This window comes from Juglans regia, chromosome 3 (assembly GCF_001411555.2).
Source record: "Juglans regia cultivar Chandler chromosome 3, Walnut 2.0, whole genome shotgun sequence".
Classification (NCBI taxonomy): Eukaryota; Viridiplantae; Streptophyta; class Magnoliopsida; order Fagales; family Juglandaceae; genus Juglans; species Juglans regia.
Genome location: NC_049903.1, coordinates 5,948,551 through 5,972,749, shown reverse-complemented (window position 1 = coordinate 5,972,749; position 24,199 = coordinate 5,948,551). Strand labels below are relative to the sequence as shown.

General features: G+C 34.5%; 3 protein-coding genes across 3 annotated transcripts; all 3 read left to right on the top strand.

Annotated features, from left to right (window-relative positions):
- Positions 1-8,594: 8,594 nt before the first annotated feature.
- On the top strand, positions 8,595-10,241 carry LOC109004400 (trans-resveratrol di-O-methyltransferase-like). The gene is made up of 2 exons (XM_018982929.2): positions 8,595-9,411; positions 9,711-10,241. Exons 1-2 carry the CDS (start codon positions 8,635-8,637, stop codon positions 10,017-10,019), a joined length of 1,086 nt encoding a protein of 361 aa, XP_018838474.2. The 5' UTR covers positions 8,595-8,634; the 3' UTR covers positions 10,020-10,241.
- Positions 10,242-16,869: 6,628 nt separating this feature from the next.
- Positions 16,870-18,524, top strand: LOC109004397 (trans-resveratrol di-O-methyltransferase-like). The gene is made up of 2 exons (XM_018982927.2): positions 16,870-17,752; positions 18,094-18,524. The coding sequence occupies exons 1-2, from the start codon at positions 16,922-16,924 to the stop codon at positions 18,400-18,402; spliced, it is 1,140 nt and encodes a 379-aa protein (XP_018838472.1). The 5' UTR covers positions 16,870-16,921; the 3' UTR covers positions 18,403-18,524.
- A 1,302-nt stretch (positions 18,525-19,826) lies between these two features.
- Positions 19,827-22,039, top strand: LOC109004398 (trans-resveratrol di-O-methyltransferase-like). Its single transcript, XM_018982928.2, has 2 exons — positions 19,827-20,657; positions 21,614-22,039. Exons 1-2 carry the CDS (start codon positions 19,875-19,877, stop codon positions 21,920-21,922), a joined length of 1,092 nt encoding a protein of 363 aa, XP_018838473.2. The 5' UTR covers positions 19,827-19,874; the 3' UTR covers positions 21,923-22,039.
- The last annotated feature ends 2,160 nt before the right edge of the window (positions 22,040-24,199 follow it).

Genomic DNA, 24,199 nt, shown 5'->3' with positions numbered 1-24,199 from the left:
GGTCCGAACACATGGCAGAAAATGCATGCACACTAGCCTTTACGCCCAAGAAGACCATGTGTTCGTCTAAAGAGAAACTACCCAGCAAGGCCAGAGGGGCTAATGGTATTGCTCGTACCACAAGAATAACAGACACCAAATCGAGGATTGCTATACTCTGAAACGAATGGTGGAAGAACTAGAGCATTTACTGACCTAACACCCCACAAAAAATTGATGGCCCGTGTACGGAGAAAATGGGCGTGTAGGACAACAAAGAAGCAAGAGTCCCAAAAGGCGTAGGACCAAGAGAGAACCACCGCACAACTCCCCGCACTGAGCCCCATCCTAACCACGGAGTCCCTTGGGCGAAATTCGTACGATAATAAGCGATATGCATGTGGTCCTACCTCCTTAAGAAGAAAGGCCCACGCCCGTAGAGCCCGGTATGAGAAAGTGTTTACAACGAGGGGAGCCCCGATCAAGCAGAAGCAACGCACACGAGGAACCTTTATTACATTTGACAAGAGGGATGAGGATGGTGTCATCCACCCACATGATGATACCCTAGTCATAACTCTGCAGATTACAAATTTTGTAACCAGAAGGATCCTGATTGATAATGGCAGTTCCTCCGATATCCTATTTTGGGACGCATTCATCAAGATGGGAATCAACCCTAACAGTTTATGCCCGGCCCCGATGTCGCTCAAAGGGTTTTTCATATACATAACCCACCTAGTTGGAGCAGTCACCCTGTTAGTGTTGGCTGGAAAGACACCCAAAACCTCCGCAAGCATGAAATACTTCTTAGTGGTGAAGACCCTATCATCATACAACGCAATACTAGGGCGTTGAAAAACACGGGGTTAAAGAAAAAGGTAAAGGGAAAACCAAACAGGAAAACTAGACTGAGTCCTGCGGATACTTGCAAAAATAGCCCCTTTAACTTCTTGGCCTCTCGCTCAATGGCCTCAGCCTTCATGGGATGGCTACCCTCGGGGAACACGGATGGGCCAAATCCCCCCCAACTGCCAGGAAAGGTCCAACGCTCACGGGGTCGACGTCCGCAAAGGGTCGACATAGCTAGAACCTTTTGCAGTCACCTCCCCATCGCCTGGGGCAAGCCTGGGCTTTGTCACCTCCTCGAACGCACTTAGAGGGATTTCCCCAGCAACTTCCCCTTCTCGGTCCTTGACCTTAGGGATCGTTGTCTCCCCCAAGCGAGCCCTCGACGCCCCAGGCTCAGCTCTATCATCCTTAGGGTGCACAAGTGATTCCTATGAGCCAGGAAGCTCTATCGCCCTATCTCCTCCTCAAGCAAGGCTTATTCTCCTACCTTTGGGCTGGACTCCCTTTCCCCTCGGTCGAGAGGCACCTTGAAGGTGAAGAATGAGGCAACTTCGAGTTTGGAGGTCTGGCTAAAGAGGGGTGAGGGTATGGAGACCCTGTCATCGCTAAGATCGACAACAAGGGGATGTCCCGAGCTACCCTTATCTCGGTCGGGACTCGCACGTGCCACGACAGAAGCAGTAATGACATCGTCAAAAGGTACGGGAACCCCTCTCGGGGTGGGCTTAAGAAAGGCTTCAAAGAAAGCCATCCTGAAACTAGCCTCCTCTTCACCCAGTTCCTCCTCAAAAGTGACTGGTGGTGTAGGAACTGGGAAAGTAACCTAAGCCGCGAACCTACTGCCCGACGCCTTCAAGCACGGGATTGGAATCTCGAGCCGGGGTGCTCGTGACTCAGGCCTTGAAGAAGTCCCTGCGGATCTCGGTCGACTTGGGCTCTCTTATCCCCACCATGAGCTGAAGACGAGCTGGAAGGCCTCTTTTGACCTTGGGAAGCAGAAAGTTCTCTCAAAAAGCACCGACCCAGGATGTAGGAACTATCTGGGGTGGTGAGGTGGTGCTGGATGTTGTAGTAGGTTAGCACGAAGTCTGACATAGAGTCGTCAAGATGAGCTTTGGTCCAAGACAGGCGACCTCCAACCTGGCCTCCTCCCGATCGGGTAGGAAAATGGAGATTGACTTGTCATCAGGCACAACTTCCCAAACGGCTTGAACCGAAACTCTTGGTGTACGACCTCCCCCTCAGGATATTCCCAACTTGAGCCTAAAATAAAAAAGAAGTGCTTGGTCCAGTCCTTGCTGTGAGAAAAGCGCTTCTCCAAGCTAGTAATTTGCCTCCAACTGCGAGCCTTGAAGCTGCAAAGATTACTGTCAAGGCGCAACACCCTATACACGAAAAGAAATTCCCTCTCGGCTAGATCAGGATACTCCTCAGACTCAAGGTTCAGCACCAGGTGAAAGATGACTCAGCTCACGACGAAGAGTCATCAGGCATTCGGGTGGAGTTGAGCGGGTGCCAGGCCAAGGAGGTCCAACACATTGCGAAATGGGATGGCAGAATGGTAGCCTAAGCCCATTCATGAACATTATAGGAAAGAGGGCCACCTTCGTCGCCAGGCCGACATCGACAACGGTTGCAGCACAAAGGCCTGGAACCTCCAAAACAATCGAGTCGGGGATGCCAAAAGCTCCCCGTAGAGCACAAAGGTTGGCGGAAAAGGTCATTTTAAGCCAGGCCACTGAAACGCAGCGACTTATCTCCAGCGGTGGACTGTAGCCCCTTCGAGATCGCCGGAAGTACCCCCAGGGCGAACATGAAGATCTTTCTTGGGGTTAGAGCAAGGAACACTCTTTGGAGTCATTGGAAACAAGCAAAAGGTAAAAGTCGGGAACGGTTAATAGAGAGGAAGGAAGGAGTTCGAAGAATAAGATGAAAGGGGACACGGAGACAATGAGTACTTGAGAAGAAGGCAGACAAAAGTGGAAAATGAGGGGGGAAAAGGGATTTAAATAGAGCCTTGCGCCGGTTGGGATGCCCAAAGCACTAAGTGACATGGGCCGTTAGAAGTGAAATGACAGGAGCAAATATCGAGATTCACACTACATCCAATAATGATGGATATAAACTGTCACATACACCTAGGGCGCAGAAGGAAAAGGGATCGAGTGCGTACGTGGCAGAGACCAATTAGGTAATCACGTGGGAGGCAAGCCACCACCCCACGCGTGGTAACATGAGTGCAACCCGTTGTAACGGGCAGAGTTACACCGATTACGATGAGTAACTTTTGAATTATCACCGCACGTGTGCTATGGGAATTTGCAGGGTATTGAGAAAGGGATTTACCTTCTTCTTTGGGTTGTATGGGACTTTGGCCTTTCCCTCAAAGTCCAAACCAGCCAGTAGGTGGCCCAATATAAAACCGATGATGGGAAGGGGGTGGAGCTAGACTTGAGGAAGCCCATTAGGTGTGGTGAGTGGACACGTCAACCTCCCAGGCAGCAACCCATGTCGCCGGACAGCAGACACACCACATTAAATGATCTGAGAAGCCAGCACGCAATACAAAGACAAATGTCCACTCACCTTTGGGACAATGTAGTGCACGCACCCCCCCCCCCCTTACTTGCTGCAGGGAACAAGTTGGTGACCCACGAGCAATATGGTAGGGCAATGACTGAAATAACATGGGAGAAAATCTGACACCTGCATAGTACCCTATACACCCCTCCACGACTTGCCAAGCAGAGGATGGGGATCACCACGACCATGTATATAAACACATCACGGGCACATGTATAGCTCTCTGAACAATTTTTCCATATATTTCCACACAAAGAGACAATTCTTGCTTAGGCATTAGATGTGACCCTTACCACCCTAAGCACTTAGCTCCTTGAGTCTTGAAGGTGAAATAGAAGGATTGTGGAGTTGCCCAGACTGTAAAATACGACATCAACAAAAAAATAAGTGTACGATGATAATAATTTAAGCCATGAAAACGAATCACAAATTATATATGTTTGATAAGACATGAAAATAATCCATAAATAATAAATAATGAAATCTCATAAGTGTTAAACAAAAGTAGGCGATCTAGAATATGCATGTGCAATGCGTTTTTCATACTTTCCACCATGTAGTCAAGAAACATGCTACGCGGGTGCAATTTTCACGTTTTTCTTTTAATTTGGCGGATAAGCACTCATTAATCAAGCCAATAAAAAAGGGTACAAGAGCGCATGCACTTCAAGCCACAATTGTTTAATGATAATATTATATTATCTCCGGTGATCATGACCTACGATGTAGTTGCCCTCATGGAATGCATCTTATGATGTTTTCACCTTTCGCTCAAGTTTCTTATGGAACGTTTTTTGCACTTTCCATAATCCTTTAGAGGTAAAACCTTAAGAGAAATGATACTTGCAGTCGTGAGCGTGCAGTCGCCGTGCAATCGCTTTGAAAAAAGTAAATAAATAAGGGACCCACCTGAAAAGAAATTAATTTTTTAATAGTAGACTCCACTCTTTTTCAAAGCGACTGCACGGCGTTTGCGCATTCCACGACTGTATGTAGCATTACTCAAACCTTAATGGTATACGGTACCTCCGTACGTGTATGTTTGTGTTTTAAGAGAAATGATAATTATAATTATAGAGTAAGCATCGCACACTTTATTTTAAAAAATAAATAAATATAAATTCACATAAAAAATAATTTTTTAATAATAATTTTTTTCAAAAAAAAAAATGCACGTCCAATTGAGGTCTCAAATTAGAAAAAGTGAAAACTCAAGTGGTGATTTTGAAATTAACCCTAATAATTATGAATACCTTTTTTATTCTCTATTTTAATTAAATATTTAATACGAATTATTGTATAATATCATTTATCCCAAAAAGTCAAGCCGATTGGAATATGTATATCTAATTATTTCTATTATATCATTAACCATTCTTCTTACGGTCGGACTCTTCCTCAATAATTAACTTTAGCATGTAGAATATCTAATTAATGTGGTGAAGTATAGAGTTAATGTTCAAATTTATAACCTCGAACACTTATCCTAAAAACTTATATTGATAAAAAAGATGTATATTTAATTATTTTTATTATGTCTTTAACAGTTATGTCTATTTAAGTCCTGTTTGGATATTCAGTTGGTCTCATCTCATCTCAATATATAAACATTACTCAAACATAAATATTTTTCAATTTCTCTCTCATACTTTTTTATTTAATCATTACTAATTATTACAAATTTCTTAAACTTCCATATAAAATATAAAAAATAATTTAAATTTTTTAAATTTTAAAATAAAAATAATATTATAAATTTTTAATTTTTTTATTCAATTTTTTTCTCTTATTTTTACTTAATAAAAATTTTAACTCAAATTATTTTATTATTATTTATAAATTATTTTATTATTATTTTTTTAATTTCATTTTATCTTATTTTATTTTTTAAAAGAAATATTATTTTTTTCTACACGTTTAAAAGGAAGCGGAGAAAATGATAAAAGATGGTGGAAAAGACGAGCGAAGAAGTAGACAAAAGTGAATAAAAATCACTGTATATGAGTCACCACGAGGACCATGCATTATATTCTGGGGTCGCTTACTAATCAAATATGGTAGTGGTGATTTTTTATTTAATTGGCTGGTTGCATTGGTAGGCCAGCCTACCAATTGATGTCAGGATCACGATCATGGAAAAGGTTCAAAACTTCAATCGACGTCAGGATCATGCCACTTTTCCTTAACCCCCCCTCTCTCTCTCTCTCTCTCCGCCGACATAGTCACCCAATTTCTATCCAATCTTTTAACTTCCATACAAAAACAGTTAAATGAGTTTTGCTCCTGGCCTTTTCCGTCCCTATTCACACCAGACTTCAGCAGATTTACTGAATAAACAGCTATGTAGCCATTTCATACACATCGAAATACACTTTAATCTAAAATTAATAAAGAGATTATTATTTGTTAGTATTCATATTTAGTACGTTCTAATTTTCGTGCCAACATGTTGAACTTTAACCAGCTTGAAGAACAGTAAATAAAGAACGGAAGCAGCAAATCTATAAAATAAGAAAAATGCATAAAATGAGTAAAATTTATTTTTTTTAAGAATTTAATTTTCTATTACAATTTTATAATAATGTGTTAATTTTAAATTAGAAAGTACATTATTAACTATTAAATAATTTAATCATATAATTATAATATAATTTTTCATCAGTTATAACTACAAAAAAAAAATTGAACAAATTGTAATACATTACAAATTTTAAAAGTTAAATTTGGATTAGTTATTAACATACGAATTAAAGGAAAAAAATATTGGAAAGAAATAAAATTTATTTTTTTAAGATTTTATTTTGTTATTAAAATTTTATGGGCAATTGGTATGTTAATTTAAGAAAACATTTATCAAACTATTGGATAATAGTTAGGTTGTAAATTATTTTTAACACTTATTTATTTTCCACATCACCTTTTGAAGCAAGAAAAGACCCTACTCTTTCTGTGGGGTTTTTTAGTGGTTTGTAGCCTATTAATTTCTGTGGGCCAGCTGGTGAGTTGGGGGTTTGTAGTCTACTCATTCACCTTATTTTCCCTCCAACCCACACAAATTCTCTCTTTTAACAAAAATCCAAAATACCTTCCTCTTTTCCTTTACCCCGCACCCACCTACCTCTCTCTCTCTCTCTCTCTCTCTCTCTCTCTCTCTCTCCCTCTCTCCGCCGACATAGTCACCTAATTTCTATCCAACTTTTTAACTTCTATACAAAAACAGTTGAATGAGTTTTGCTCCTAGTATTTACCGTCCCTATTCATACCAAACTTCAACAAGTTTGCTGAATAAATAGCTACATAGCCATTGAAATACACATTGAAATACACTTTAATCTAAAATTAACAAAAAGATTATTATTTGTTAGTATTCATATTTAGTACGTTCTAATTTTCATCAAAAATCAATATGACTACATGATTCATTTAGCCAACATGTTGAACTCTAACCAGCTTGAAGAATAGTAAATGAAGAACGGAAGCAGCAAATCTGTGAAATAAGAAAAATGCATAAAATGAGTAAAATTTATTTTTTTAAGAATTTAATTTTCTATTACAATTTTATAATAATGTGTTAATTTTAAACTTAGAAAGTACATTATTAACTATTAAATAATTTAATCATATAATTATAATATAATTTTTCATCAGTTATAACTACAAAAACAATTTGAACAAATTGTAATACATTACAAATTTTAAAAGTTAAATTTGGATTAGTTATTAAAGTACGAATTAAAGGAAAAAAATATTGGAAAGAAATAGAATTTATTTTTTTAAGATTTTATTTTGTTATTAAAATTTTATGGGCAATTGGTATATTAATTTAAGAAAACATTTATCAAACTATTGGATAATAGTTAGGTTGGAAATTATTTTTAACACTTATTTATTTTCTACATCGCCGTTTGAAGCAAGAAAATACCCTACTCTTTCTGTGGGGCTTTTTAGTGGTTTGTAGTCTATTAATTTCTATGGGCCATCTAGTGAGTTGGGGTTTGTAGCAATGTTTTGAATACCGTACCAGACGTCGTACCGGTTAAGGCACTAGAATAAAATATTTCGGTACCGGTACCGTTTTGGGATAGCGTTTCAGGATAACATTTTGGAATAGTCGATATATAAATAAATTATATATATATAAATTATATTTTAAAATAATAGTCTATATATAAATACATATATATAAAAATTATATATAGTCTAGTTTGAATTAGGGGTTAAATCATCCGCAAGGATGGCGTGTGATGTGTTTGATTTTGCTGAGCTTGGATTTTTTAATTCCATTCGATTAATAAATAGTCTTTTATACTGTACTTTTTTCGTATTGAACTTTTTTTTACAGAATGGGTCCTACCCGCCGATAATAATAATAATAATAATACGACGTCAAAATTAGGACACGTTTGGATTCGTAGGACATTTCAGCTCATCTCAACTCATCTCAACTCATCTCACTACTATTCATTACTATTCAGCAACTTTAACTCACAAATCTCATTACTATTTACAACTCATCTCATTACTATTCACAATCCATTTCAACTCATTTCAAATCATCTCAAGTCATCTTCAAATCCAAACGTCTCCTTAATGTCTCAATTTCTCGAGTTAGTGAACTGATTGATAGATTAGTTGGTCTTAAACCGTTAAACGTACGAGAAACTTTGGGGCTCAACAAAATTTAACGAGGACAATTAATTACTTGTGCAAAAGAAGACATGCATCGTGAAGATCAGGTCGTGGAAAACTCCAAAGTTGATGATCACTTTATAGAACGTGAAAAATAAAATCAAAATAAAAAAATATTGTACCAAATAAATGGTTTGTTCCCATGATTGACAACTGTGAAAGCTATTCTTTAAAACAATCTATTGATTTAATTAATTGTAATATTCATGAAAGAGCTAAGCATTAGTATTAGGAAGAGCAAAATCTTTGAACAACCAATAATATTGGTTTTGTTTTTATAATGGTAATCTCTTTAGCCTAATCATGCATTAATATATTATATTATCTTGTGCACGATGATTTCATGATCCTTTAAAAAGATAAATAAATAAAAAGGTGGAATGGACTCCCCACCCACTAAATTTTGCTTTGTCCTAACAAATCGGGCACCTTATTTTCTGCTACCTCAACCATCTATATAAAGGACCAATATGATTAATGTATGTACATGCAAGAAGCTCTGAGTTAAGAGATCTACACCAAATCAAGAAGATGGATCTCGTGAATTGTGGCCAGGAAGCGAGTGAGTTGTTTCGAGTTCAATCTCACCTGTACAAACATCTATTTAGCTTCATAGATTCCATGTCACTCGGCTGTGCAATTCAGCTTGGCATACCTGACATTATCCATAGCCATGGCCAACCCATGACTCTTCCACAGTTGGTCTCTAAGCTTCACATTGATCCAAAAAAAACTATTTGTGTGCACAGGCTTATGCGTCTGTTGTCGCATTCTGGCTTCTTCACCAAGACAACAATTGTGCATGAAGATCGAAAAGAAGAAGAAGCCTATGCTCTCACTCCTTCTTCTAGGCTCGTCCTCAAAGACGATCGCACCAGCTTGTCACCGTTTGTTGTAGCTATGCTTGACCCTGCTCTCGTAAACCCATGGTATTCCTTGGGAGATTGGTTTCGAGGGACTGAGCTCACGCCTTTTGCAAAAGCGAATGGGATGGGTTTGTGGGACTACTGCAACCAAAACCCAAAATATGGTGACACTTTTAATGAAGCAATGGCCAGCGATTCCAGATTTATGAGGTTGGTCGTCAAGGAGTACAAGCCCATTTTTGAGGGTTTGGGTTCGTTGGTTGATGTTGGAGGTGGAACTGGGACTATGGCAAGGATCATTTCCGAGGCATTCCCTCACATTAAATGCACTGTGTATGACCTTCCACATGTCGTTGCCAACTTGCCAGAAACTTCAAACTTGAACTACGTTGGTGGTGATATGTTTCAGTCCATCCCTCCTACAGATGCAATTATGTTTAAGGTGTGCAACTGCTGCATATTTCATGGCTTAATTCAAGTTCTAAACTTTGTTTCGAAATTTGGAGTGTATTCTTCTGAATTTACTCTCTTTAACCACATTTATATATGATCTAGATAAACAGTTGGGTATATGGTAGATCATCGATTGGTAAAAATTGAATACCATTCATAAAATTATTTTGATAACTTTCATAAAGACAACTATATATATATATATAATATTCCAGTATGCATGTGCCCCTTACGAAATTTAAGACATCTATCAATCTGATTCTGAAATCTGTTATTTGACACGTACAGTGGATTATGCATGATTGGAACGATGAGGACTGTGTCAACATACTGAAGAGATGCAAAGAAGCTATTACAAGCAAAGGTTATAAGGAAGGAAATAAGGTAATTATCATAGATGTGGTGATAAATGAGGAGAAGGATGATGAAGATACCACCAAAGCAAAGCTCCTCTTTGACACACTGATGATGGTTTTGCTCCCTGGAAAAGAAAGGACCAAGAAAGAATGGGAAAAGCTCTTCATGGAGGCTGGCTTTAGCCGCTACAAAATAGTGGCATCCTATGGCATGAAATCCCTGATTGAGGTTTATCCTTAATGGTCCGATAAAACAATCATTATCAGTCATTCTTAAAAAAGAAGTAAGGCCATCTTAAGTACTGCCATATATATGATGCATATTAGAATGAATAGTACGTACTTCCAAGCTTAGGAACTCATGAAGTACCGGAGCCATGAATCTTGCTGTTGTTTACTATCATGTATAATTAATTAAGCTTATTTATATAAATAGATCGTGCTTAATTCATTGTCTTCTTAATTAAAGGCTATAATTTTATTTGTAGTACTACTTTTGCAATGGTGGCCGAAAATTTAAAAGGTTCCGACCTTCTGAATATTAATGAATCTTGAAAATGTTTTGAGACTTGTGCGCACGCTGCATTTAGCCTTGCTAGTAAGTTTTCTGCAAATTAAGCACTATCAGCCAGCTTCTAGCATTTTTATTGATGCTAGTCGTCGGTCTTGCATTTTGGTATATAAAAAATGCTACATCCACCGAATGTTGGGTCTCGATAATATATTATTATTTTTATTTAAAAATTAATGAAGTATTTTTTAGTGATATTGTAGTTTTTTTTAAAAATATATATTTAAGAATATAAAGAAATGAATGAAATTTTTTTTTCTAAAAACATAAAAAAACACTTTTGTTTTCCTTATCGGGACGGGTCTCGTGTGCTACATCCTCGGAGCACTGCTTGGTATATATACTGGTATTGGTCGCTAATAACCAATTGGCTATCGCATGCAGTGATTATAAAAGCAAACTTATAAATTAATTTCCTTCGAATTAGCTTTCCAAAAAATACAAACTTTCATATCACCAAGAAAATCTGGTAATTAATTATTAATTAATATTCCAACTTATAACCAGAACAGTGTAAAAAGATTTGAATATATCACACTTTTAAAAGAATATATAATATTTGCGTGTGAATTTGAAAAAATTATAGTGATAAAATGAGATGAATTGATAAGTTTTTTGTATCCAAACAACTCCTAAATCATGTCAATTTATAAATCTATTTTTGAATATTATCTCTAGCATGTAGAATATTTAATTAATGTGGTGAAGTATAGAGTCAATATTCAAACTCCTAACCTCTATTACGATATATTGTGAAATTAACACTTGTCCTAAAAACTTAAATTGATAAAAAATGTAAATTTAATTATTTTTATTATGTCTTTAACAATTTTGTCTATTTAAGCCCTGTTTGGATAGTCAGTTGGTCTCATGAGTCTCATCTCATCTCAATATATAAATAATATTCAAACACAAATACTTTTTAATTTATCTCTCATACTTTTTCATCTAATCATTACAACTTTCCTAAACTTTCATATAAAACATAAATAATAATTTAATTTTTTAAAATTTTAAAATAAAAATAATATTTTAATTTTATAATATTTTTATTCAGTTTTTTCTTTTTCTTTTTCGCTCAATAAAAATTTTAACTCAAACTATTTTATTATTATTCACAAATTATCTCATTATAATTTACAAATTTCTCATTTTATTTTATTTTTTATCTCATCATATCTATTATTCAAACGAGACATTATTTTCTTCTGCACGTTTAAAAGGTGGTGGAGAAAATGATAAAAGATCGTGGAAAAGACGAGCGAAAGACTAGAAAACCTCTTTGAGTAGACAAAAGTGAATAAAAATCACTGTATATGAGTCACCAAGAGAACCATGCGTTATATTCTGGGGTCGCTTACTAATTAAATATGGTAGTGGTGAGTTTTTATTTAATTGGCTGGCTGCATTGATGTCACGATCACGGAAAAGGTTCAATTGATGCAGGATCACGATCATGGAATTGGTTCAATTGATGTCAGGATCATGCAACTTTTCTTAAACATGTTTTGTCTTAATTAATTTTCTTAAACATGTTTTGTCTTCAGTTAATTGTGTGCCGTACGTACAATTATCAGGAAAAAATAAAAAAACAAGGGCGCGGCTACTATGCTTCCCAATCTTGACTGCTGGACTCCAGCATAAAAAAGTTTTTTTTGTTTTTATATTTTTTAATATATTTAAATAAATTTAAAATTTTAAAAACATATATCATTACATTTAAAATTACTTCTTTAATCAATAAATAAAATAAATAAAAAGACCAGCGCTCAATTAGAGGTATCAAATAGAGTGTGTATAATAGTATTTTTCAAAAAACAAAGACATCGTGAAATTATTGGAATTACTGCAAGGAGAGATCGAGAGGGTGGGAGCTAGGGGTGAGAAGCGAGGTCCTGCACTCCGCTACCTCACCCCCGTTCGCCCTGGCTCATAATTGAGCTGAATTATTACATATTTTATACATTTAGAATCAATATATTTTATTTATTTCATTACATTATTATTAGTTTTAGATGAAAAAATAGTTAAGATGAATAAATTCGAGTTGTGATTTAAATTGGTTAATAGCATGATTTATGCTTAATTTTATAACTTGTGATTTAATTGGACAATATTCATTCACATGCACAACATATTTTTGATAGGACGCCTCTACAGCCCCCGCCCCCTATCCCGCTCCCTATCCCGCTCAGTGTAAAATGTAGTGTTTTTTTATTTTACTTTTTTATACATGTATTTTTTTAACACTATAAAATATTTTTAAAAAAAATAAAAAAAAATGATAATATCATTAAAAAACACTTACTTAATCACTAAGTAAAAAAATATATATTAAAAAAATTTTTAAAAAAATGTAGAGGGAGCGGGACCAAGAGTGGTGAGAGTAGTATTATTCTTTTTGATATTCTATTATTCTTATTTTATTTTATTTCTAATTTCTATTATTTTTATAGATCAAGAAATGAAAAGGCATGAATTGGTGGCCTAGTATAGTGATTTTCATCTCTTTCATCTCTTTATCATAGAAATTACTAGTCAACTAGCAATAAGCACGTTGGGGGTGTGATGAGTGTATGAAAGTACACTCTAAATACCATATTATTTGACTAAAATGTTAAAATATTAATAAAAATCATTAGAATTAATGTGTATTCTTGAATTGAGTTTCTATTTACTTTGGGATACTCCTGAGCAGATTTTTATGTTTAACTTCAGAGTCTATAAAAGAGCAAGTCCAAACCCATTCAAATTCAAATGACTTTCAAGTGGGTAAGATGTTGGAACAACATAAGAACTCTCAACGAGGGTAGAACTTTTCAAATAAGGATAATGATGGAGTTTGAGAGTAATTCGGATCAGAGTCCAAAATGCGTTAGGAAACAGAATTGACACATTTTAGTATTTTAATCATAACTTTCCGCTCAAATATCGGATTGATACAATTCTTGATGCGTTGGAAAATTATCTTAAATGGATACAAAGTTATCTCTAATAAGAATTTCTAAATTCGAACTCTTGAAGCACGTACGTGATTGACAAGTTAAGTCCAAAAATTTAAACGATTTTGTGTGCGGAAATATGAAGACATTAGGGTTTCTTTTCTATCCTATTTAAGCATATCATTAGCACGAAATTGGAGAGTTTTTGCAGAGCAGCGCCGCACATTTGAAAAATCTCGAGGATCCAACTGCTGTGCTCCAACCTTTTCCTCCATTGCCTACCACATCCATCTCCATTCATTTGGCTTGCTCTTTTCACTCTCTACTATTTATTTAATTTTAGTTTAAAGTTCGTAATTTATTTTTGAGATATTTGGTTTAGACCTTTGGACATTTTATTTGCTATTTATTTATTTCGTGTTATTTATTTTTTTCGTTTCGTTAAGCTTTCATTTAACAGTGATTACAATTACTATGGATTAATTTTGAGAATTTGTGATTTGAATATAAGGATGAACCCTAGAATCTTGATTTTGGGACTTTTCAATTTTCAGTTCATATTTTGTCAATTACTTTCTAATCTAGTTTAATTCTTAGATTAGTTTTATTAATCTCTCCATTCCATTGCATATTAGATCGATTAAAGCTTAATTAGGGCTTAAATAATTTCAATTTTATTGTTTAAATTTTCAGATTAATTAGGATTGTTCAGTTTAGTTGATTCATTGATTGTTAATTTTAATTTGTTAGTCTTTTTTATTTCATTTCGACACTCAAAAATTTTAAAATATGAATATAGTCCATGAATAGTGCCATTTTCATTCTTGTTGCACTATTCCATTCATTGCACATACCATCATTTTTATTTTCTCTCTGCGACTATTTTCACCATTTTAAACGAGTTTGATTTTAAGTAAATTTTCATGCCGAGACAATATAAAAATTTATTCTTAATTATTACACGACATCCTCCTGCACTTGAGATAGCGTTTGTGCTGCTCATTTTGAGTGAGTCAACCCACGTGCGCAAGGCGGGGATCTATGCAGCTGGATGGGGCGGTGACGCCCGCATTTGGAGCCTCTAGTGGAGGCGAGGGACGAAGGGGGCCCAGCCTCGCTCCGATTTTCCCCCGTCCCATATATATATATACTAGGTAAGGACAACGTGTCCTGCATGTGTGTCCAATTTAATTTTACATAATTTTTTATTTTTTAAACAAATAAATTACTTTAAAAATTAGAAATAATGAATTATAGAAAAAAAAAAATTCAACTCATCTCCTATACTATACAGTAACATGTGATTTCTCATTTTTACAATTCAATTTAAACATATATATTAATGTTTAAATATGTGTGTTTACACATCAAGAAAAAAAAAATCACATATTGGCATATGGTGTGGAAATGATGAATAATATTTAAAAAAAAAAAATCATTTTAAATATAGCCGATGATTTTTAAATTGAGTCAAGTATTATAAAATCTCCTAAATATTCTACTAAAATCATTTTAAATGAGGTATTTGTAGTGTTATTGAAAAAAGATTAATTTTCAAGTAAACCTTTTTATATTTTGGAGTTCCAAAAATAATATAGTTTTAAAAAATTAATTTATTTACATGATTTTATTATCTTAAGAATATTATTTAATATTTATTAATTTATTTTATGTTAAGAAATCTCATTATTTAGATGACTCTAGTCTCATAAGAAATATTTATTAAAACTCATCATTTTATTTTATAATTAAAAAATTTAATTTTAGATCAAGATTAAAAAATTTGATTTTAAAATTTAGTATTTTTTTTTTCTTATCTATTTCTTTCTCTCTTATTTTTCTATGTATTATTTTCACCTTTTTTTCCCTCCAACCCACCCAAGTTCTCTCTTTTTCACATGTGAAGAACAAAAATCTAAAATACCTCCCTCTTTTCCTTTACCCCCAACCCACCTCTCTCTCTCTCTCTCTCTCTCTCTCTCTCTCCGCTGACATAGTCACCCAATTTCTATCCAACCTTCTAACTTCCATACAAAAACAGTTGAATAAGTTTTGCTCCTGGCCTTTACCGTCCCTATTCACACCAGACTTCAGTAGGTTTGCTGAATAAATAGCTATGTAACCATTTCATACACATCGAAATACATTTTAATCTAAAATTAACAAAGAGATTATTATTTGTTAGTATTCATATTTAGTACGTCCTAATTTTCGTCAAAAATCAATGTGGCTACATGGCTATTCATTTAGCCAACATGTTGAACTCTAACCAGCTTGAAGAACAGTAAATGAAGAAAGGAAGCAGCAAATATGTAAAATATGAAAAATGCATAAAATGAGTAAAAATTTTTTTTTTTAAGAATTTAATTTTCTATTACAATTTTATAATAATGTGTTAATTTTAAACTTAGAAAGTACATTATTAACTATTAAATGATTTAATCATATAATTATAATATAATTTTTCATCAGTTATAACTACAAAAAACAATTTGAACAAATTGTAATACATTACAAATTTTAAAAGTTAAATTTGGATTAGTTATTAAAGTACGAATTAAGGGAAAAAAATATTGGAAAGAAATAAAATTTATTTTTTTAAGATTTTATTTTGTTATTAAAATTTTATGGGCAATTGGTATATTAATTTAAGAAAATATTTATCAAACTATTGGATAATAGTTAGGTTGGAAATTATTTTTAACACTTATTTATTTTTCACATCGCCGTTTGAAGTAAGAAAAGATCCTACTCTTTCTGTGGGCCTTTTTAGTAGTTTGTAGTCTATTAATTTCTGTGGGCCAGCCGGTGAGTTGGGGGTTTGAGTGTATTTTATTGGGCCGAGTGTGTGAGTTGAGCCCAGCGTGTGTGTAATGAATAGTGAATACCAAGTTTTCATCTCTTTCCTCCTCCTCAGAAGATCTTCTTCTTCTTCTTCCTTCTATTTTCGATTTTTTTTATCCTTCTTCCTGCCGCCGACGCCGCCCACCTCCTCCAATCGAACCAACACCACACAGTGATTCTTCTTCTCCCTCGGTTGCCACCGCATTTCCTTCTCTTCAGTCTGAACCTCCATGGCCTTCCCCGTGTCGCTCGGTTCCTCCCATTTTGTTGTGTGCTGTCTCCTGGCCGCCGCTGCACACGTCCACCGCCGTTCCTAATATGTTGGAGTTATTCCTTCGAGTGGGCTAGCTTTGATCTTCCTTCTTCCTGCTGCCGACGCCGCCCACCTCCTCCAATCGAACCAACGCCACGCAGTGATTCTTCTTCTTCCTCGGTTGCCACCGCATTTCCTTCTCTTCACTCCGAACCTCCATGGCCTTCCCCGTGTCGCTCGGCTCCTCCCATTTTCTTGTATGCTGTCTCCTTGCCGCGGCGGCACGCGTACACTGCCGTGTCCGTCGTCTGCATCTCCGTCTCCGTTACTGATCTTATAATGGTAATCTCTTTAGCCTAATCATTAATATATTATATTTTCTTGTGCACGATGATTTCATCGATCCTTTAAAAACATAAATAAATAAAACGGTGGAATGGACTCCCCACCCACTAAATTTTGCTTTGTCCTAACAAATCGGGCAACTTAATTTCCGCTACATCAACCATCTATATAAAGGACCAAAATGATTAATGTATGTACATGCAAGAAGCTCTGAGTTAAGAGATCTACACCAAATTAAGAAGATGGATCTCGTGAATTGTGGCCAGGAAGGGAGTGAGTTGTTTCAAGTTCAGTCTCACCTGTACAAACATCTATTTAGCTTCATAGATTCCATGTCACTCGGCTGTGCAATTCAGCTTGGCATACCTGACATTATCCATAGCCATGGCCAACCCATGACTCTTCCACAGTTGGTCTCTAAACTTCACATTGACCCAAACAAAACTATCTGCGTGCACAGGCTTATGCGTTTGTTGTCGCATTCCGGCTTCTTCACCAAGACAACAACTGTGCATGAAGATGGAGAAGAAGAAGAAGCCTATGCTCTCACGCCTTCTTCTAGGCTCGTCCTCAATGACGATCGCACCAGCTTGTCACCGTTTGTTGTAGCTATGCTTGACCCTGCTCTCGTAAACCCATGGTATTCCTTGGGAGATTGGTTTCGAGGGACTGAGCTCACTCCTTTTGCAAAAGTGAATGGGATGGGTTTGTGGGACTACTGCAACCAAAACCCAGAATACGGTGATACTTTTAATGAAGCAATGGCCAGCGATTCCAGATTTATGAGGTTGGTCGTCACGGAGTTCAAGCCCATTTTTGAGGGTTTGGGTTCGTTGGTTGATGTTGGAGGTGGAACTGGGACTATGGCAAGGATCATTTCCGAGTTATTCCCTCACATTAAATGCACTGTGTATGACCTCCCACATGTCGTTGCCAACTTGCCAGAAACTTCAAACTTGAACTACGTTGGTGGGGATATGTTTCAGTCCATCCCTCCTACAGATGCAATTATGTTTAAGGTGTTTAACTGCTACATATTTCGTGTCTTAATTCAAGTTCTAGACTTTGTTTCAAAATTTGGAGTGTATTCTTTTGAATTTACTCTCCTTAATCACAGTTATATATGATCTAGATAAAGAGTTGGGTACTATATGGTAGATCGATTGATAAAAATTGAATACCATTCATAAAATTTTGATAACTTTCACAAGTACTAAAAGACAACTATATATATATATAAAATATATTCCAGTGCATGTGCCCCTTACCCAAGTTTGGAATTAATTAGCTTTAGGTTAAATTTATGAAATTTAAGAAATCTGTCAATCCGATTCTGAAATCTGATATTTGACACATACAGTGCGTTATGCATAATTGGAACGACGAAGACTGTGTCAACATACTGAAGAGATGCAAAGAAGCTATTACAAGCAAAGGTTATAAGAAAGGAAATAAAGTAATTATCATAGACGCTGTGATAAATGAGGAGAAGGATGATGAAGATACCACCAAAGCAAAGCTCCTCTTTGACACACTGATGATGGTTTTGCTCCCTGGAAAAGAAAGGACCAAGAAAGAATGGGAAAAGCTCTTCATGGAGGCTGGCTTTAGCCGCTACAAAATAATGGCATCCTATGGCATGAAATCCCTGATTGAGGTTTATCCTTAATGGTCGGATAAAACAATCATTATCAGTCATGCTTAAAAAAAAAATAAGGCCATCTTAAGTACTGCCATATATATATATATATATATGACGCATATTAGAATGAATAATACTTCCGAGCTTAGGAACTCATGAAGTACTGGTGCCATGAATCTTGCTGTTGTTTTTTTTTTTTTTTTTTGAGCCTTGTTGTTGTTTACTATCATGTATAATTAATTAAGCTTATATATATAAATGGATCGTGCTTAATTCATTGTCTTTTTAATTAAAGGCTATAATTTTATTTTTAGTACTTTTGCAATGGTGGCCGAAAATTTAAAAGGTTCCGACCTTCTGAATACTAATTTCCTCTTGAAACTGTTTTGAGACTCGAGTGTAATGCATTCAGCCTAGTAACTTTTCTACAAATTAAGCACTTTCAGCCACCTTCTAGCATTTTTATTGATGCTAGTCGTCGGTCTTGCATTTTGGTATATCAAAAATGCTACATCCACCGAATGTTGTGTCCCGACAATATATTATTATTTTTATTTAGTAATTAAGGAAGTAGTTTTTAGTGATATTGTAATTTTTTAAAAATATATATATATATATATTTAAGATATAAAAAAATGAATGAAAAGAAATTTCTAAAAACATAAAAAACACTTCTTTTTTCCATTATCGGGACGGGTCTTGTGTGCTCCATCCTCGCAGCACTACTTGATGATATGGCCGAAGCAAACTTATAAATTAATTTCCTTCAAATTAGCTCTCCAAAAAGTACAAACTTTCATATCACCAAGAAAATCTGCGAAAGGTAATTAATTATTAATTAATATTTCAACTTATAATCAGAATAGTGTAAACAGATTTGTATATATCACACTTTTAAAAGAATATAGGATATTTACGTGTGAATTTAAAAAAATTATAATGATTAAATAAGATGAATTGAAATAATAGATTTGATATATTATTATTCATGTATTATTAGGACTCGTTTGGATTCATAAGTGATCTCAGCTCATCTCAACTCATCTCAGCTCATCTCACTACTATTCAGCAACTTTAACTCATAAATCTCACTACTATTCACAACTCATCTCATTACTATTCACAATCTATCTCAACTCATCTCAAATCATTTTAAGTCATCTTCGAATCCAAACGTCTCCTTAGTCAACGACCGTCACAAGAGACCTTTTCTCCGTGTTAGGATAAGTCTACTATGCCGGCTTTGCATTTTTTTTTCATATTTTTTAATATATTTAAATATTTTAAAAAATATATTAATATATTTAAAATTACTTTCTTAATGATTAATTAAAAGAAAAAATTGACCAGCAGTCGACTAGCGGTCAAAATGGCAAATAAGCTTTTCCCTTCAAGTTATAACTTTGTCAAGGCACGTGCCCCAAGACTTCTCTTTTGCTTTTAACTGTATTGTATGAGAAAGGGCTAAAATCATCGAGACCTAAGGAATCTGCAAAATTATGGATCTAACTCATGCCCAAGGGGAGGGAGCGACGGAGCAGTTTCAGGCTCAATCTCATCTGTATAAACATGTATTTAATTACATAGGTTCCATGTCGCTCAAGTGTGCGGTTCAGCTGGGCATCCCGGACATAATCCACAACCATGGGCAACCCATTACCCTTCCTGAGTTGGTCTCAAAGCTCCAAATTCACCCTTCAAAGGCTGGTTTCGTGCCGCGGCTGATGCGCTTACTTGTGCACTCTGGCCTCTTCGCTACAACAGTTCGTGTCAAAAATCAAGAAGAAGAAGAAGCGTATGATCTTACACCTTCATCTAGGCTCCTCATCAAAGATCAGATAATCAGCTTATCACCATTTGTTCTGGCAATGCTTAACCCTGCTCTAGTAACTCCATGCCATGATTTGGGAAACTGGTATCAAGGGGATAAGAAGTCCACTCCATTTGAGAGTGTGCACGGGATGAGTTTCTGGGACTATAATGACCAAAACCCAGAATTCAATAGTCTTTTCAATGAAGCAATGGCCAGTGATTCCGGAATGATGAACTTGATTGTTAAGGACTGCAAGGCAGTTTTTGAGGGGTTGGATACGTTGGTTGATGTAGGGGGTGGTACAGGAACATGCGCTAGGATCATTTCTGAGGAATTCCCTCACTTGAAATGCACAGTTTTCGACATTCCACACGTCGTAGCTAATTTGGCAGCAGACAGTTTGAAGTTGAATTATGTTGCAGGTGACATGTTTGAGTCTATCCCTTCGGCGGATGCTCTTCTACTTAAGGTATGCGCATTTAATCCTTCCACAGTCATTTTCGAGTTTTGCTGGTTGATTTCTTTGGTTTCCTCTGCATCTTGATCTGCAAATTTCATTCATGGGCGACATATATCTAACTGCTGTATATATTCAAAATTTTCCTCTCCTTTTTGCAATATTTGTAGTGGTAACCCTGCAATTACTTTAAATTTATATTTCATGAAATTTATCTCCTTAAATTTCGAACAAATGATGATTTTCACAGCAAAATTTTTGAATTCGAACCTTGACTTTATAATTGTTTATCTCATTCAATTAAATATTTCACATATTAAGAAATATCCGATCCGATCCAAGAGTACATGAGCTAGCTAGCTAGCGTTCACCATACAATAATTTCTAAAAGAATTCTAACACGAAATCTTCTTGACACATCTGCTCTAAAAATACAAGGGAAGAAAAGTCTGCTGTATAATTCAGAAACAAATTCCTTAATTTATCCAAACATATATATATAGTCCCCAGCAACTTTGTCTTACTCTTCAAAGCTTCAACAAGTCCCTCATACATACGTACAGTCCTGAAAGATTGAATTGTTCTTCTCATTCAATTTTCAACAACAAATTATGTATGGATCGATTATGAAATTAATCCTAATCATATGATCAAACAATTCTAATACGGGAATGAGACTAAAATAGCCTCAAATATTCCAATAGTGTCAGCCATATACATATATATATATATATATATTTATATATATAGTAGCAGAGTTGCATGCACCAGAGTCCACCAAATTAGCAAAAATGTTTCCTCCAAAAAGAAAAAAAAGAACAAATTCGATTTCGAAATTAATTCAAAATAAGGATTTGAGCCAACTTTCAACACACAAGTAGATTAAATATATATATATATATATATATTTATATATATATATTGTGAATTTCATTATTATTATTATATATTGATGGTGAAAAGTGCAGTTGGTTTTACACGGTTGGAGCGATGAGCATTGCGTGAAGATACTGAAAAAATGCCGAGAAGCTATTTCAAAGAATGGATCAAAGGGCGAGGGGAAAGTGATAATCATAGACGTAGTGATAAATGAGAAGAAAGACGAGCATGAAATGACTGAAGCAAAGCTCGTCTTTGATATGTTGATGATGATTGTGGCTTCTGGAAGAGAGAGAGATGAGAAGGATTTCAAAAAGCTCTTCTTGGAGGCTGGTTTCAATCACTACAAGATTACACCAATTTATGGCTTAAGGTCCATTATCGAGGTTTATCCTTAATTAATTAGCAACAAAATTATATATATATATATATATATATATATTAAGCTTTATCATGTGACGTACCATTGAATAAATCAAGTATTAATGTAAACTCTTTAATGTCATTCATTTTCATGTATCTTAAATTTGCATGTATACTTGAATTAATACTATATAGCTAGCCTATTATATAGTGTTAGCTAGACATAAAATAAAATCATAAAAAATTTTATATTAAAAATATTTATCTTTAATCTCGTCTATATAAATTCTCAATAATCTAGAAAATAAAAAATAGAAAAAGAGAAAGGTCAGCTAGCCCGGCCCATTGCCTCAAAAAGGTGTCTTGCAACCAAGTTGGTGGTCGTGGAATCGCTGGCCTTAGCCACATTGTAAAGATTACTAAGTTCAAAGTTCATAATTTCTCAGAGCGATCAGTCGACCTTAATTTAATTATTTTTTATCTTTTATTAATATGTAAGATAAATATGTAAAATCCATATTAAATTTGCATACATTTTTTTTAATAAGAGGATAAAAGCTTTATAATTCGATTGAAATATCTGCAAATTAATGATTGGAATAGATGAAGCGTTCGAATGAAGGAAAACAGAAACTAAAACTGCAACTAAATGTATGCTAACAACATTAATGCTTTTACTACTATGGTGATTCCCTTTCACCTATTAGAAATAATTAATAATATATCCATAATCTAGTAGGTCCAATATCGATCCAGTACACCCGGGTGAAACTAGACTTATTCATACCAGTATGTGAAATTTGTTCTATTAAGTATTGGAACAGATGAAGCGTGCGAATAAAGCAAAACAGGAACTAAAACTGCAACTTAATATATGCTCACAACATTAATGTTTTTACTACTATGGTGATTCCCTTTCACCTATTTAGAATAATTAATAATGTATCCATAATCCAGTAGGTCTGTTATCTTTGGGTATCCGGTTCCAACTCTCAATTAAGAATACAAATTAATTATTTTATCTTAGTTTATTAATCATTCGAAAAGTGGTGCACCTTTGGCCAAGCTGCCAAAATATTCTCATGATTAAAGATAGATAGATAGATAGATAGACATATCTATCTATTCAAAAATTTTGCAAAGTCATTTTCTTAATACTTGGGATATGATTATTAAGATTCAAAACATACAGCTTAAAACCTATGACTTTCTAGTTGGGTCGTTTTGGTGATCACCAAACTATTTCATAAAATAGATCTTAAGTTGAAATAATCACTTTGCAAAACAATTAATCATCAATTACAACATGTCATTATTTACACAAGTTCATGCATGTGACAATTTCATATTCAAATAAATTATATATATACAATTATAATATACATGAGTACAATCAATGTCATTGATAAACATGAAACATTCAGATTTTGTAAATAACACACGTTTCATGCACTATGGTTGTATACTTATAGAACAAATTATAGGCAACATTATCAATCAAATATAACGAATAGGCATTACGTTGGGAAAAAAAATATGCACCAAAAAAATGTGATTTGATCAATAAATAACTGTCAATTCTTTAATAACCATCACTCCACTTCTCATCAAAGTAGGAGTAAAAAATAAGAAATTACTTATCTCATGCGTATCAGCCAATATTCTAGAGATTGGATTAGATGTCCTCATGTTATTAGGAGTCTAAAAGTCATACACGTGTTATGTGGGACATTAAATATCTAACACTCATTGCTTTATTGTTGGATATAATGGTATAAACGAATCGAAATCGAGCGAATAGTTTAAAATCTTATATATTAATTTAATTTTAATTTAAAGTTTATCATTTAATTATATTTTATATTTACTAGTAACAGTGTATTTAATAATCAAATGAGTTCAAGCTTGTCCATGAATAAGTAGTTTTGACAAATAAATAAATTATAATTTGTATTATCTTATAATTAATTTTATCTACAAATATCTCTTACAAAACAATTTTGACAAAATGATTTTTTTTATAATTTTATCAATGACTATATTCAAAAGGCTTGATTTAAACATGTATCGCATTATATTAGTACTGATATTTTTTTATCCTTTTATATATTTAAGATATTTCCATTTTAAATTTATTTTTTTACTATATAAATAAAAACACGGATTTATACCAATCGAATCAAGGTTCGTACAAATTGAATTGTTTTTGATCATTACTCAATTAGAATTTTATGGGTAACGTTATTGTACCCTATAGCCGTTAGGACCGAAAGTATTGGTCACTTCTTTCCGTCATAACTATAGGCAAACAA